The 17,829-nt window shown below is 42.7% G+C and overlaps 1 protein-coding gene across 1 annotated transcript in view; it reads left to right on the plus strand.

The window, feature by feature from the left end:
- The window catches only part of LOC137380847 (polycystin-2-like protein 1), a 128,742-nt gene that overhangs the window by 75,816 nt on the left and 35,097 nt on the right, over positions 1 to 17,829 (plus strand). The window contains exons 5-8 of the mRNA XM_068053259.1: positions 1,854 to 2,078; positions 4,934 to 5,162; positions 10,035 to 10,205; positions 14,356 to 14,537. Coding sequence (XP_067909360.1) covers positions 1,854 to 2,078; positions 4,934 to 5,162; positions 10,035 to 10,205; positions 14,356 to 14,537 — 807 coding nt within the window. The remainder of the gene's footprint in view (positions 1 to 1,853; positions 2,079 to 4,933; positions 5,163 to 10,034; positions 10,206 to 14,355; positions 14,538 to 17,829) is intronic.

The raw sequence follows: 17,829 nt of genomic DNA on the forward strand, positions 1-17,829 counted from the left end.
CTGCTCTGCCACTGGAAGGCCACCTCCAGGCAGCCTGCCAGCTCCGGGAGCCTGGAGGCCGACTGGAAAATCCAAGTTGGCCTTTGCTAACAGGCCTTAATAGGCCTTTAATTGGCATAATTGGCTACCCGTTGCATGCAGGTGGGCAGCCCTGCCGCACCCCCCCCCCCACCCACCACCCCCATTCCACTGGGGTGGGACAGAGCTGGGGAACCAGCATGCAGGCCGGCGGCTCAAAATTCCATGTCCACCTACCTCCATTCCTGGCCCCAGCAGGGGCTGATTTGCTCTCATCTACAAATTCCTCCACAGTTTTTAATTAACCTCTATAACCTCGTCTAACTTCATGGACCATCCTTAGCTTTTGGTTTCTTTGACTCCGGCCTCAGTTCCACCATTGGTAGCAGTGCTTCCAGTTGTATAAGAGAAAATGTAGGAACATGGTTAGAATGTTGTTTGACAGACAGGAAACAGAGGATTAGGGTTGATGGGTGTTGGTCGGACTGAAGAGTTGATATTGGTGTACCCAAAGGCCAGCACTGTGTAAACTTTTGCTCTTGCTTTGTATAATATTTTGTATAAGACATTTTGGATTTGGGGATAGGGAACCTAATATTGAATAATATTAATAAGACAAAAGTAGGGAATTTGATATTCAGTGACGAAGAATTCAAAAGATTTCAGGAAGGTGGAGATAGGTTAGTGGATGACAGATGACAGATATAATTTAATGTGGACAAGTATAAGGTAAAGAGAAAAAAACAACTTCAGTATACACTTCAGGAAAACACAGAAGAAAACTAATAATAGGAGTATATACTCAAGAGATAAAGAAGGACTAGGAGTATACAGTCAGAAGAAAAATAAAGGGTAAGAGTATACACTCAGGAAAACATGGAATAGTATACATTCAATGGAAAGGCACCGACAGTGGATAAACAGAGAAACTTAGAGATTCACTACATAATTCCTTGAAAGTGCAGGCAGATAAGCCATAAAACAGGCTAATAATATTCTGGATTTTATAAAGAGATTCAGATTAGAAGAGCAAAGAAGCAATGATAAAGTTGTACAAGATAATAGGTCATATTTAGATCACTGTTTGCAGTTTTAAGGGCCCCATGCTAGAAGGGAGATTTGCCATGATAATGTCAGGGACTTGTTACGATGAGGGACTTGAGATACTAGCACTATTTACACTGCAGCAGAGTAGGCTGAGAAGATTTTGAAAATGATGTAAGGTTCTGATAGGGTGAGTAGGGAAATACTATTACCTCTATTTGGCATGTCAATGATGAAGGGTCATCAATTTAAAATAGGCACTAAGAGAGTGAGGAAAGAGGTGAGAAGAAATTTATTTACACAAGGATTGTTGGAGCATGGAGTATTTTGTCAGAGGGAGTGGTTGTGGCAGAGATTGTTGCATCTTTTGAGAAAAAAATTGGATAAATATTTGAAGCAGAGAAAATGCAGGGCTGTGGGTGGGGGGGGGGGGTGGAGTGGGGAGAGTAGGCAATAGGATTAGTTTGGGTTGTTTGAGCAAAGATTTTGCACAGACATGATGGGACAAATGGCCTTCTTCTGTGTTGTAAACATCTGTGGTTCTGTATAGATCCTATTCTTTGGACCCCCCTCCCTAACCTCCTCCCATTTCATCCTTCTGTCCTACCTTAAGAACTTTCTGAAAGCCTACCTACTCAGCCAGGCCTTTTATCATTTCACATAACTCTCCTACTTATGTTTGCTGTCCATTTTTCTTACCTCTGTGAAGTTCCTGGAAAAGATTTCTGTGTTAAAGGCACTATATAAATGCAAGTCTGTTGTTGTTAATCATGAATATGGTCTTTGTGTAGGTGGACTTATTATTCTGAGGCAGAACTTGGAGGTTCCTCCCACTGGGGTAAACTAACTGTCTACAGTGGTGGTGGTTATTATCAAGATCTCAAGACAAATATGGATGAAAGTGCTGTAATTCTACAAGACCTGAAGGATAGCCTGTGGCTGGATAGGGGCACTCGTGCAGTTTTCATTGATTTCTCAGTGTACAATGCCAACATTAATCTCTTCTGTGTTATAAGGTAGGTCATACAGAAACCAATTTCCCCTGCGAATGGAAATCATGTTATATTTTAGATTTAGTTACTTGAATATGTTGAAAAGTGTGAAGTTTATTTCAGTTACTCAGTCTTTTTTACTTAAGTTCAAAAGTGGAATGATTGTCTTGTAAGCCAATGACTGCTATATACAAATAGTATTCATGTCAGGATATTATATGTACACACAGATATATATATATATATATATGTATAGATAGATAGATAACATTTTGGCTTGTAACAGTAGCATGAATTTATTTTTATGTGGCTTCTTGTGCACAGGCTTCTGTTTTCAACATTAAAAAAAAATGTTAGCATGTTAAATCCAGTCTGTGGAGTCAAGCTACATGTTGAAACAGTAACATTTGGCATCATTAAGTGGAAGGACACTGGTTTGAATCTCTCTCACCAGTCACACTATTTAATTCAACAATGGACAATATTAAACAGGGAGGTTGCAGAATGGAAAATCAGCTGTGGGTTTTATTACTGGATCATTATTATATGCCTGTCTGGTCTGGTTTGGAAATAAGCTTCCTACCTTCAGTGACAGAGATGAAAGATTAATCCTGAAGTGAAAACTTACAATGTATGCATAGTTGGAGAATAAAGGGACAATTTTGCAGTGGAAGGATCTCAGTGTTGAACCTTGCTAGATTGGAGCACATTTCTCAGATAGGACTATAACACTGGAGGGTCAATTCTGTGCCTTGTGCTTTCATCTAGTGAGGCTCCATGTTAGGGGTGGAGCTTGGCTAAATTGCATTAGATATCACCTCAACAAAAACATCCAGAGATTTCGGACTGAATTTTATCAGGAACCATGTCTGTTCATGCACTTCATTCATATTTGGTCAAACAATATATGGTGGGAAATTATTTCAGTGAATATTTTTAACTTTATTTTTGGGCAAGAAGCATCAAATATGTCAAGTAATCCTGCTGTTCAAGAAAGGAGGAAGAAAGAAAACAGGGAAATATAGACCAGTTAGTAGTCAGCAATAGGGAAATGCTAGGATCTACTATTAGGGACGTGGTGATAGGGTATGTAGGAAATCATATTATGATTAGGCAGAGCCAACACCATTTTTTGAGAGGAAAGTTATGTTTGGTAGATCTATTAGAGCTTTTTGAGTGTGTAACTGACAGGGTTGATAAGAGGGAACCAGTGGATGTAGAATATTTGGATTCTCAGAAGGCATTCAATTAGGTACTACAAGAAAAGTTGTTACACAAGATTAGGGCTCATGGGATTGGGTAATATATTAACATGGATTGAAGATTGGTTAATGGATAGAAAACAGAGACTAGGAATAAATAGGTAATCTTTGGGCTGGCAGGTTGTAACTAGTGGAGTGCCACAAGGATCAATGCTGGGGCCTCAGCTATTTACAATCTATATCAATTACTTAGATGACTGGACTGAGCATAATATATTCCAGTTTACTGACGACATAAAGCAAGGTGATTAAGTAATCTGTGAGAAGACAAAAAGAGGCTGAAAAGTGATTTAGACCAGTTAAGTGAGTGGGCAATAAGGTGGCAGATGGAGTATAATGTGGGGAAATGCGAAATTATTCACTTTGATAGGGAGAATAGAGCAGCTGAATGTTTTTTTAAAAAGTGAGAGACTAGTCAGTGTTGCTATTCAGAGGGATTTGTGCGGTCTTGTACACAAATCACACAAAATTAACATGCAGGTGCACCAAGCAATTAGGAAGTCAAATGGCATATTAGTGTTTATTGCATGAGGTTGGAGTATAATAGTAAGTCCTCTTGCTGCAATTGTACAGGGCTTTGGTGAGACCATACCTGGAGTATTGTGTACCATATTGGTCTCCTTACCTAAAGAAGGAAAAAAATGGGCCATAGAGGGGGTGCAATGAAGGTTCACTAGATTAATTGCTGGGATGAGGTGGTTATCCTAAGGGGAGCAATTAAATAGAATGGACCTATATGGTCTGGAGTTTAGAAGAATGAGAAGTGATCTCATTGAAACATATAAAATTCTTAGAGGGCTTAACAGGGTAGATGCTGGGAGATCATTTCCCCTGGGTGGAGAGTCTAGAACTAGGGGTCATATTTGCAGGATAAGGGGACAGCCATTTAGGAATGAGATGAGAAGAAATTTCTTCACTTAGAGGGTTTTGAATCTTTGTAATTCCTTACCCCAGAAGGCTGTGGATGCTCAATCGTTGAGTATATTCAGGTCTGAGATCACTGAATTTTTGGACACAAAGGGAAACAAGGGATAGGGTGGAAAAATGGAGCTGTTGGAAAGATTAGTCATGATTTTATTGAATGGTGCAGCAGGCTCAACGAGTCATATGGCCTACTCCTGCTTCTATTTCTTAGGTTCTTATATGAAATCTTTAGCTGGTTAATTTGTGGATTCATCGACCAGTCATTGGTTTCATTCACAAAACAAACTGCATCAGAGTTCTGGTGAAAAGTTATTGGCTTGAAACATTAACTCTGTTGCTCTCTCCACAAATGCTGTCTGACCTGTTGAATATTTCCAGCATTTTCTATTTTTATTTGAGATTTCCAGCCTCTGCAGTATTTTGCTTTTGTGCCAGAATCATTCTTGCTTTGTGAAAGTATGGCGAAATATAAATGTTTACATGATGGGAGCATATAACAATTTCAGGGCTTTTAAATGTTTAACAGCCTTGTAGTCCAGACATAAACTTCCGCCTTTCGTCTGCCTAGTGTCATATCATTTGTGCTGAAATTCCTGATATGGCCTCCCAGTGTTCAAAGCCTCATGGTGGGATTACTAAAGATTAATATTTTTCTATAATCTTTCAGTTTTATTATTTTATTTATTTTTAAAGGCTTGTAGTGGAATTCCCTGCAACAGGTGGTGCAATACCTTCCTCACAATTCCGTACAGTGAAGCTCATCCGTTATGTCAACAGCTGGGATTATTTTATCATAGGCTGTGAAATAGTCTTCTGTGTCTTCATCCTTTACTACATTGTGGAAGAAATATTAGAACTCAGAATTCATAAACTGCAATACATCAAATGTATCTGGAATTGCTTGGACCTGGTGGTAATTCTGGTATGTTACTATTTTTCATTGCATTTTCACCCATATTTTTTACACTTCCCCATGCATTCATCTTCCATTAGGCAAACATTGTAGTTGATTGTCCTCATTGACATGTTGGCAAATGTGTTGGCATGGATTGAGGATTGGCTAACACACAGAAGGCATAGAGTCGGGATAAATGGGTCTTTTTCAGGTTGGAAAGCCGTAACTAGTTGGGTGCCACAAGGATCGGTCCTAGGGCCTCAGCTATTTACTATCTATACCAATGACTTGGAGGAAGGGACAGAGTGTAGTGTATCCAAATTTGCTGACAATACAAAAATAGATGGGAAGGCATGTGATGAGGACACAAAGCATCTGCAAAGGGATATAGATAGGTTAAGTGAGTGGGCAAAAACTTGGCAGATGGAGTTCAATGTGGGAAAGTGTGAGATCATCCACTTTGGTAGGAAGAATAAAAAGGCAGATTATTATTAAGATGGAGAAAGACTACAAAAAACTGCAGTACAGAGGGATCTGGGTGTTCTTCTACATGAAACACAAAAGGTTAGCATGCAGGTGCAGCAAGTAATTAGGAAGGCAAATGGAATTTTGGCTTTTATTGCCAGGGAGTTACAGTTTAAAAATAGGGAAGTCCTGTTACAACTGTACAGGGTGTTGGTGAGGCCACACCTGGAGTACTGCGTATAGTTTTGGTCCCTGTATTTAAAGAAGGATATACTAGCATTGGAGGCAGTTCAGAAAAGGTTCACTAGGCTGATTCCTGGGATGAAGGGGTTGTCTTATCAAGAATGGCTTAGGCCTTTATTCATTGCAGTTTAGAAAAATGAGAGGTGATCTTATTGAAACATATAAGATTTTAAGGGGGCTCGACAGGGTAGATGTTGAGAAGATGTTTCCACTAGTGGGGGAATCTCAAATTAGGAGACATAGTTACAGAATAAGGGGCACACATTTAAAACTGAGATGCGAAGGAATCTCTTCTCTCAGAGGGTGGTAAATCTCTGGAATTCTCTACCTCAGAGAGTTGTGGAGGCTAGGTCACTAAATGTATTTAAGGAGGAGGTAGATAGATTTTTGAAATCTCGGGAAGTCGAGGGTTAGGCAGAGCAGGCCCGAAAGAGGAGTTGAGGACTGCGACAGATCAGCCGGGGCAGGCTTGAGGGGCTGAATGGCCTACTCCTGCTCCAATTTCTTATGTTCTTATGTTGACACCCTATGAGGTGTTTGTCAGGGACTGTGTTTGAAATTGGAAAAGGCAATGGAATTCCTACTAAGGAGAAGAACATCTAGAAATGAAAAATATAATAATGAATACTCGGCATGGATTTCAAAAGGGAAAATCTTGCTTGATCAACCTTATTGAATTTTTGAGGAGATAACAGGTAGAGTAGGCAATGGTAATACAGTTATTGTAATTTATCTGGATTTTCAAAAGGCCTTTATAATGTCCCTCATAATAGACTAATGAATAAGGTCAAAGAATGTGGAGTCAGTGGACAAATAGCAGAATGGATTGCTAACTGGCTTCAAGATTGAATGCAGACAGTGGGAGTAAAGGGTAGTTATTCAGAGTGGGAGAAGGTGGGAAGTGGTGTTCCACAAGGATCAGTGCTGGGATCACTACTGTTCACAATTTACATCAACGATTTGGACTTTGGAATCAAAAACACTATTTCTAAATTTGCGGATGATACCAAATTGGGGGGTCAGTCGATACTGACTGCAAAAAATTACAGGAGAACATTAATAAACTTGCAGAATGGGCAAATAATTGGTAAATGAAGTTCAACATGGATAAATGTGAGGTAGTATATTTTGGTAAGAAGAATATTACTTTGAAGGTTCAAGTCTAGCTGGCGTAGAGAAACAAAGGGATCTCGGAGTACAAATACATCAATCATTAAAAGTTGCGCCGCAGGTTAGCAAGGCCATAAAAAGCAAACCAAGCAAAAGGTTTTATTTCTAGAGGGACAGAATTGAAAAGTAGGGAAGTTTTGCTAAACCTGTGTCAAACCTTGGTTAGCCCACACTTAGAGTACCGCGCGCAGTTCTGGTCACCATATTATAAAAAGGATATAGAGAGACTAGAGAGGGTGTAGAGAGGATTTACAAGGATGATACCAGAAATATGTGTGTATACATATCAGGAAAGGATTGACAGGTTGAGTCTCTTTTCACTTGAGAAAAGGAGGCTGAGGGGTGACCTGGTGGAGGTTTTTAAAATTGTGAGGGGTTATGATAGAGAGGATACAGAGACAATGCTTCCTCTTGTGGGGAAAAGCATAAATAGAGGCCATCAATATAAGATAGTCACCAAGAAATCCAATAGGGGATTGAGAAGAAACTTCTTTATCCAAAAAGTGGTGAGAATGTGAAACTTGCAACCACAGGGAGTTGTTGAAGTGAATAGCATAGATGCATTTAAGGAGAAGCTAGAAAAACATATGAGGGAGAAGCAAATAGAGGGTTATGGTGTTAGATTTAGATGAGGAAAGATGGGAGGAGGCTCGAGTGGAGCAAAAATGTCCTCGTGGACTGGTTGGGCTGAATGGCCTGTTTCTGTGCTGTATATCCTATGTAATCCTATGTAAAGGCATGTCTTGTCACTTCTCCCCTCCAAAATGAAACATCCACATTATATGCAATGCCTCGCTGGGTTCTGACTCAGATTAGACACAGTTTGCCCCAAAAATCAAACCAGTTTGAGTGGTACATGAGCCCAGATTTTGCTGTAATAGCACGACTGTCAACATTTACTGTTATTACAGGGGGGATCTGATAGAAACTTCTAGCATCCACAAATGTGCAGTTAAACATGGAAATCTAAAGTTGCTGTCAGAGCTATCCTGCTCCTTCACAGGGTGCATTGTTGTAGTCTTTGCTGATAGACCCAGCACTGAATTCAGTGCAATGGGTGAACCTGCGGCACTTGCCCACTAGTCCCGCACTAAAGACAGCTGAAAAAGTTTAGGCTGTTGCATTCAGAACGAAACAAGGTTTTAATTGTGCAGTAAGTGATAATTACTGCTAAACAACCTCCTGATCGGGTTAAATTAATTTTACAAGTGTGGTGTCTCATTCCATCAGGTGAAAATTAATGTTGGAGATTTTAAAAGAAATTAAAATACTTTTTTTTAGATTTTCTATCTCCTTTAGCACTCTCCCTTAATCCCATCTGTATTTTCCAATCTTAATTTTACCTTCTATACGTGATTTAAATCTAATATATACTTCCTCTTTATACTTCCTGGATTGAAATCTACGGGTTGAATTTTATGAGCCCTCTGGCAAAGGGGTCGTGGCGGGGGCCCCAGAAAATTCTTCCAGCAGAGGCCCGCCACAACCTCCGATACTGAGAAGGCCCCGCTGCATGATACCGCTCGGCGGCGGGGCCTTCATTTAAATATTAAAATTAAGTAAAATAAATGTAAATTAACTTACCTTGTCCCGAAGGTCCTCCTGCGCCAATATTCCGGCCGTTGGCTTGTGCCTTCAGAGTTCCAAGGCGTGACACTAGTGGGGAGGGGGGAGGAGTGAAAATTTCAGGGCGAGAGGTGGGGAGCAGGGAAAACCACTCTGAATGGGTGTGGGGATGGTGGGAAGAGGTTAAGGATCAAATGTGCTGAAGTTTGGGGGGAAGATGAAAGTTTGTCATTTTACATATTGGTTTTCCGGGGGTGTGGGTTATTTTATTAATTGATAACTCAGTAGTGGGAGGGGGTTGGAAAGGGGATTGAAAGCATTTCTGAAATTTTATTTGTAATTTCTGGTGCTGGCACCTTTAAAAATTTGAATGTACCTGAAGGGCTTGAAGCCCTTTAAAAATGGTGCTGGCGCCTGCGAGGTGGTGCCGGACGCCATTGCCAGGGACAGAGCTGCCGCCCCTCTCTACGTCATCAGGGATGGCCACTCCGTCCCCATTCATTTAAATGAGCCCCCACACAAAATATTGCGGGGGCTCAGCGATGGCGTGTCCACGCCTGAAGACCGCCGAGATGAGAGCGCGTCGCTATTTGTGGCGCTCATAAAATTAACCCCGACATGCCTCAGTGAGGAAACTTCAATTTGATTGGTTGGAGATCCTCACTGTTGCTTGCCCTGTTCACAGGCATCACAGATTCCCTGTGAAGGGCACATTGGAAAAGGCCCTGGATTAGTGGAAATCTCCACTGACAAACCTGCAAAAAACCTGTGGGCAGCTGTCAGGGAGGTGAACAGCGAAAGCCGTTCCTTCACTGCTGAGAGCAAAATCCGAGCCAATATTCTTCGGACTCAAGCTTATGAGCTACTGATTGAGAATCAAGCAGTCAACTGCTTGAGGTAATCTTTCGATTTTTAAAGGACAAATTTTCTGATTGTGTATTCCTGACATGAAGATTTGTATCTGAGCACCATTTATTGATACATGCTCCCAGTCAGCAAGCACAATGTTGGGAGCACACAGTCGGAAAATGTATCGTTGAGTTACAAGTATTTTTCTTATAATGAAGAATCATGCAATTTGCAGAAGTAACTGATATATCAATTGATAAATATAACTGATATATAATTTATAAATGTAACAGATATACCGATTTATAAATGCATGAAGTTACAGATAGCAGCTGTATCAGTATGTATACTCAAATCCATAAAGCAGATTTAGCAATTTACAATACAACAGGCAAATACATATACAGATGTAAAATGTGTATTAATCAGTTGAAGTAAAGGTCCTGCTTGTCACTGTAACATGAACAAAATGTTATATTATTAGCCACTTGTTAGACTAGATTACAGATCCATAACAATACCAAATATTATTTTCTATTAAAGTTTGATTTCTAGACATTTTAATTGTCATGAACAAAAAGCCAATTTTCTGGTTTTCTGTTGCAGCTCTCCCTGCTTTCTATAGGTTTCCACGTTTTCCGCACTATTAAGGTGAACATACTGATGGGAGCATTGCTGACAGATCCTGAATCCTATGCTGACTTTGAGTTTTTGGCTTTTTGGCAGACCCAATACAATAACATGAATGCTGTCAACTTATTTTTTGCTTGGATCAAGGTAAATAGGTTTTATTCATAATTAGTAAGAAAATGAAAACTCTCCTTTACATAGCATCTTTCATTTCCTCTGGAATTCATAAAGGACTTTACATTTAATGGATTTCTTTTAAGGTCTAATCATTTATATAGGTAAATTATGCAACTAATTTGCACACAGCAAATTCTCACAAACATGAAATGAATGACCAGATAGTTAATTTTTTGGTGGAGAGCAAAGTAATGAACATAGGAAAACTCATTGCTCTTCTTCAAATAGTACATTGCTAGCTTTCACAGATAGCATTTTAGCAGGCAGATAAGACCTTAATTTAACATCTTATCTGAAAGACCGTGCCTTCAACAAAACAGCACCTTATCAGTCATGCCAGCCTGGATTACCTGCTCAAGTCTTAGAGTGGTGCTAGAATCCACAACCTTCTGACTTAGACACTTAATAATACCAAGTGTACAGTTTAGCAAAGAAGGTATTGGTTTGTTTTAGTTGGTGGCACTCTTGGATAGTTAAGGGGCTCAAGCCCCACTATGGATTGGAGAATAGATTGGAAAATTGGTGCTGTAATGCTGTGCTGCATCTGAGAATTAGATTGATGAAATTAGCCGGTATTGAAATTGATGAAGTGGTATTCCTGCGGATGTGTAAAATAATGTCTTGTTCAAGCAGAAGTCCTGTTCTCCTTATTAACTGTTTGCGAGATGTGAGTTGAGAAGAAATCTAGTTAAATTCAGAAGCTGGTCACATTTATTCCGTGTTTCTCGCTATATAAAAGTTGACAGCATATGGTATCTGTAGGTTGTGGCTAGAGATGCTATGGATGCCTCAGCAGCATGTCGCATTTAGTTACATCTTGTCCTTCTTGATCAGGTCACCATGGTGGCAGCAATCAGCATCAGCATCAATTAAATACTTGAGAAACAGGAGGTGTTGATAACTTGGGAGCACAGAGACCATCAGTGGAGGAGCAGACAACGTACCTTTGCAATGGCCAGTCAGCTACCTTGGGGTCTCAGGGAGCTGTGACCGCAAGAAACGCTTCATGCAAGTGAATGGCCGCTTTCCAGACAGCTGCCATGACTCATTCATCCTGCACCAGTCCCAGGTGCCAATGCTCTTCACTGCACTGACTCAGATCCAGGGGTGGCTTCTTGGGGACAAGGGTTACTCCTTGCAGACATGGCTCCCGCACCAGTGAAAGAAACCCCACCAGCAATGTAGAGGAGAGATACAATGCCTGCCGTGGCTCGACATGATCTACCATTGAGCAGGCCATCGGCCTGCTGAAGGTGCACTTCCACTGCCTGGATAGATCAGGTGGGGCCCTGCAGTAATCACCAGAAAGTGATGCGTGCATTGTTGCTGTTTGCTGTGCTCTGCACAACTTTGCAATACAGAGGGCGGAAGTCTTGCAGGATGATGAGAGACAGGAACAGGAGACATGCTCAGATGATGAGGACACAGAGGAGGTGCAGCAGCATATGCACATGGGAGGACGAAGATCATGGATGCAGCGCAGACAGGCTGAGCAAAGAGCAAGGGATGCTCAGCAATGCTTTACTGCTGAGCTTTTCCACTATCCCTGAGGTGCACAATATGCTCCCCATGTGACACATCACCGTGCTTCATCTGGTAGGCAGTCTTCTGCATCTGTGACATCTGTGTCTCCACCATTACTGGCAGCCGATAACTGAGCCATTGCCTATGTGACTGCACCCATGCAGTGTAATCATCATGCATACTGGCATAGCAATGATGTATTGGGGGACACATAATCGGCACATGCTGGCATGCATCATTCACACAGTAAAAAGGAGACATGTGTTTGAAAAGCACATTTAGTGAGAAGGAATTAATACATAGACATGTCACCCGTGATATTCCACATGTGTCATGGTGTTATTTTAAACACTTGTAGGGGTGCTCCTTCACAGTGCAACCTGTGTGCTAGCAGCTTGACTGGAGGCAGGCTGCTGATCAGGACGGCCTTTGGCTTTGGATGACTTGGGTGGTCATCCTGTGGGCTCCTGACGCCTGGAGGGCCCTGGCTGCTTGAGAGCCTCCTGCACCACTGCAGGGATCTCCTCAGACATCGTGGCTGCTAGAGCTGGACTCACCGGCAGAGGAGCCAAGGAGCTGGTGTCCATATTGGAATCACCCTGAGGGAAGACCCCAGGTATGGGTGGCCGGCTCTCCTCCTCCCTCTCAAGGCTCATGGGAACCTCGCTGCTCTCCCGAGAAGGACCAGGAACAGAGACACTCTCCAGGTCCCTGATCCCTCTCTTGCCTCGCCACTACTGCATCCAGCTCATGGCCAAGGCGAGGGTTTGCAGGTCAACGCGCATCTGTGGGATGCGGCTGTCCATGAAGGCCACCATCCTCTCTATGGAGGAAGCCATGTGCTCATATGCATGGGACATGGCAGCTGTCCTGGCCTGAATGGACTCCCCCATCATCTGCTCATGGCTGCGCATGGCCTGTGGCATCTCCGCCTGATGTTACCTTACCTCTCCCTGCAACTCCAGCATGCCCTTTGCTGTCGACACCAGAGGGTCATCATCAACCTCGGGCTCAGCATGGGCCTGGCCACCCACAGTCCTCCGACTGTCAGAGACCTCGGCTGTCACAGCCTCTGTCAGCTGCTCGGGTGGGTGTATGGTGCTCTCACCAGCTTGTGACCCAGATTCTAAAGCCGATCAGATTCCCACCGAGGTGAGTGTCTCTGCGCTGTTGGAAGGTGTGGGAGTGTCATGGGATGCTGCGTCATCTGAGCCTGTCTCCTCCTCAGAGGTGCCAGCACTCTCCAGGGCCTCTGATGACGCAAGAGCGTCGCCCTGCAAGATACCATGTGAAAAGCACAGTTTTTGGTTCACTGGTGTACATGTCACTGATATGACAGCATTGTGTCCACAAAGGAAATGTTTCGACTAATCATTGCGTTTGTCAATGAGATGTATGTTCTCCCGGGGACCCCAAGCTCTACATCTGAAATGGCACGTCCTCCCTGGCTGCCACATCGTTTGAGGGCCTCCTCCTCAGCCTGGGATAGTGGTCTAATCTCTGGCACCTCTCCACCAATCCTAGGGGACTCCCTTGCATTGTGGGCCCGCTTTTCCTGGAAGAGCAAGGATGCAGATGTATAACATTGCCAAACAACAACATGATGCTTTTCACAACAGGGGCGCTACAACAAAAGGTGGGGGAGAATCAGTGTGTAATACGGACTCGGCCTGTCATGTAGGTGCCATGCACTAGGGTGCAAACGAGGTGAGCTGTTTCACACATGCAGCCACCCATGTGGCATCAATCCTCCCTGCCTGACGTCCCTGTCTTTGACATAGCTGTGGCATCCATGTGCCACTCTGTGTGGGCAAACCCAAGTCAGATGGAGCCGCAAACAATAGCGCCACTTATTTTTGCTGTGTGCATGAGATCGTTCATCCTCTTGCAGTACTGGACCCAGTCTCGGTGGGTGACCCCACAGCAGCTTACCTCTTCTGCAATCTCCATCCAGGCTTGCTTGTTCAGGCGGGAGGGCCTCTTCTTACCATCGCTGGGTAAAAGGACCTCCTGCCTTTGCCCTGCAGCCTGGAGGAGAGTGAGCAGGGAGGCATCACTGAACCACGGGGCCACCCTTCCTTGCACCTCTGCCATCTCCCGTGCCTTTCAGGGGTATTGGTTTCCAGATGTGGATAAACAGCTTCTGTGCTGGCTGGTCAGCTCCAGTACCAAGGTTTTCAAATGGATTGGGAATGAATGCAGGGCTGGCTGCCATTTAAATATGGCGCCAGCACCTGCTGACTTGTCAGCTGGCGCCATTTATGGCGTTGGTCAGCCCATCCCCTCCATGTCATTGGGCATTAACCTGGATGTCTGGATTGCTAGTTCAATTACATTACCACTGTGCCACCATCTCCCCTAAGCAGTTAGATTGACTTGCATCCATGTTGGTCTTTTTGTTCAATAATATTTCTTGAGAAATTCTCCTCTCTGCTCTAGTCCAAGTTTTACTTCTTCCGACAGTGTGCATTCACTAATTTAAAATATTTACAGGGGTTAGTATGGTCCAAGGATGGTCCTTGCAATTGACTTATGACTTCACTTGTGCAAATTTTCATAATGATTACTCTATTAATATTTCTCTTTTTTTACTCAGATCTTCAAATATATTAGTTTTAATAAGACGATGACCCAATTATCCTCAACCCTGGCACGATGTGCTAAAGATATTCTTGGGTTCGCAATTATGTTTTTCATTGTTTTCTTCGCCTATGCTCAGCTGGGATATCTTCTGTTTGGAACCCAAGTGGCAAACTTCAGCACTTTCCTCAAATGCATGTGAGTATTTTTCAACTTCAGGTCATTTGTATAATAAAAGAAAGAAAAATTATACAATTATAACTGCAGAAATCATAAATCTATTAAGACAGTTTATTCTTTCTGATCTTGCTATGCTCTTGGGCCACCACACCTTTTATCCCCGCTACTCTCGGCTGCTGGTCCTGCACTCTACTGTGGAAGACACAAAAAACGTACCAGAAATAGTCTCCATACCGAGGGTCTAATAAAAGTGAGGGACTTAAAGTAATTAATATTGATAAGTACTGCAACAATTAATGGGTCTAAAAGCTGACAAATCCCCTTGACAGGATGGCCTACATCCTAGGGTTCTAAAAGAGGTGGCTGCAGAGCTAATGGATGCATTGGTTCAGACGTTCCAAATTTCCTAGCCTCTGGAATGGTCCCAGTACATTGGAAGGTAGCCTATGCAACAACAACCTATATTTAGATAGCACCTCTAATGCAATAACATGTCCCAAGGCACAAAATTAGACATCGAGCCACATGCTATAACAGCAGCTTATATTTATATAGCACCTTTAATAAAACATTCCAAGGCACTTTGGATGATACCAAGCCATATAAGGAAATATTAGGTCAGATGACCAAATGCTTGGTCAAAGAGGTAGGTTGTATGAGTGTCTTAAAGGAGCAAAGTGAGGTAGGAAAGGTATTCCAGAGCTGAGGGCCTAGGCAACTAAAAGCACAGCCACAAATAGTGGATCGATCAAAATTGAGGGTGCTCAATTGGGCCAGAATAAGATGAGTACAGATATCTCAGAGGGTTGTGGGGTTGGAGGAAATTACAGAGATAGTGAGGGGAGAGGCCATGGAGGTATTTGAAAATAAGGATAAGGATTTTAAAATCAAGACATTGCTTGACTGGGAACCAATGTATCATAGCGAGCACGGGGTGATAGGCGAATGGAACTTGGTGCAAGTAAGGACTTGGGCAGCAGAATCTTGAATGACCTCAAGTTTATAAAATGTGCAAATATGAGGTTTTCCCTGATGTCCCTTGCATGTCTTTCCATGGCCCTTATATCTATAATGGCATTGTTTGCATTGCTGTTCTCCTCCTCACCCTCATCATAGTTATCCTCATCTGCAAAGGACTGGTGTTCCTCCTGTTCTTCTGCCTGAACAAAATAGCTATGTCTAAATGCCAGGTTGTGTAATGCAGAGCAGACAATGATGATTTATGAGGCACTCTCTAGTATGTCATGAAGTGCTCCTCCAGACCAGTCAAGGCAGAATAGGCGCATTTTCAGCATGCCAATAGTGTTTCAGATGATGGCCTTGGTGAATGCTTGAGCAGCTTTGTATCTCTCTTCATCTGCACTTTGGGGATGCCGCACTGGTGTCATCAACCATGTTCAAAAGGGGTAACCCTTGCCACCCAGGATCCAGCTATCCTCTTTAGCTTGTTCTTCAAAAACTCCTGGCAGCTGTGACTTCCTCAAAATGAATGAGTTGTTATGAGTACTTCCTTTTTTTTTTGCTAAATTGTGAAGATTTGTGTTTTAAAACTGAAAAGATATTCCATAGATGCTGGATTTTGTATTTTTTTTTTAAGAGAACATCAGAAGGTCTTTTGGACTTGTCTTGTAAACAACAGTTACTGGAAGGCATCTGTTTTCAGATAAATACCCAGCAGGGGGCTTTTTGCCTTGGGGAAAATGTTTACAGAGAAGTGACAGGTCAAGATTTATAGGGATCGGGAGGCTTGACTCCTGAGATGTTTTTGGTTTCGCTTTGGACAGGCAGTTGGGGTATGAACAGAGTTTTGAAAAGGAGTTAGCGAACCAACCTGCCAAGGACAAACCCCAATTCAACCTGTTCCAGGCCTGAAGCCTGCCAGTTTTTCCATCTCTTTGAGAAGCTCTTAGAGGTGAGAGTAAGAAATTGATGCTGCATTCCTCCTGCAAGTCCTGCTTGAAACCCCTGTTGCTGCATTTCTCCTGGAAAGCCTACCCAAACTGATCTTCAACATCGCCTAAAAAGAACTAGTCTAGGAAGGTCCCAGTGACAGCCATCTACACGTATTTGGCATGCCAAATCATAAAATGAACAGCTGATGTCTTTCCATATCTTCTCTAAAGAGCTCTAAAGAGAAAATCTATTTTTTCCGGTTAACCGATGTATGTGCGTGTGTGTGTGTGTGTGTGTGTGTGAGGGGCTAAGGTAAAAAGGGAACTTTCATATTTCAATCTGTGTGCTAATGCTTTGCTTCATTACTGGTTATGACCTGTTTTATAATAAACTGATAATTTTGTTGTTTATTAAAGAAACCTGGTTGGTGTATTTTAAGAGTTTATGATTGACCGTAGCTGGGAAAAAATTTAAACATATGTTGTGACCTGTGGAGAAGTGGAACTAGAAAAACCGTGCACTCCTCCCACCTCTGTCATAACAGAGTCAAGGCAGCTCCCTTGGAAATCTTTGCAAACCAGTATCATTTTTCTCCTGTGGTCACAAACCAGTTGTACGTTCAAAGATTGGAATACTTTGTGAATCACAAATGCAGCAGGCTGCTCCTAGGGAGCTCTAATGGCCACATGGGTACAGTCGATCACCCATTGCACTCTAGGGAACCCAGCAATAGCGACGAAGGCTGCAGACCTTGCTGCACGGCTGTCCTAATCTATAGGTAAGTAGATAAACTCATCGGCATGACGAAAGAGAGCATTGGTCACCTCTTTGATACACCTATGGGTCGTAGACTGTGACATGTTGCATATGTCGCCCGTTGATCCCAGGATGATGCTGGTAGCCAAAAAATTGAGTGCAGCAGTCACCTTGAGGGCAAGTGCCATGGGGGTTTCCCTCTAAATCCAAGAAGTTGCAGGTCATGTTGCAGGATCATACAAATTTCTGTGACCATTTCACCTGGCATCTTTAAATGTCTCTGCCATTGCCTCATTGACATTTGGAGGTGATTTGTCCTTGTCCTGAGGATGCAATGGCATGCCAGTGCCCATCTTCGATCATTCCATTCCTGGATGTTGTCAGTCGTGGCACCCTAGCCTTCTTGTTCTGCCTGTTGCTAGTGTTCAGGCATCATGTGCTGAGGGAAAAGATCCATCCTCAGTCGCTCCCTCTGCTCTTCTTTCAGTGTTGTTAGAAAAATTGGGGATAAAGTGGAACCAATGGATGTTTGGATTTTCAAAAGGCATTTGATAAGGTGTCACACAAAAGGTTGAGGCACAACATAAGGGCGCATGGGACTGGGGTAATATCAATTAACATGGATAGACGATTGGGTAAAGTACAGAAAATAGAGAGTAGG

This window comes from Heterodontus francisci, chromosome 20, assembly GCF_036365525.1.
Source record: "Heterodontus francisci isolate sHetFra1 chromosome 20, sHetFra1.hap1, whole genome shotgun sequence".
NCBI lineage: Eukaryota > Metazoa > Chordata > Chondrichthyes > Heterodontiformes > Heterodontidae > Heterodontus > Heterodontus francisci.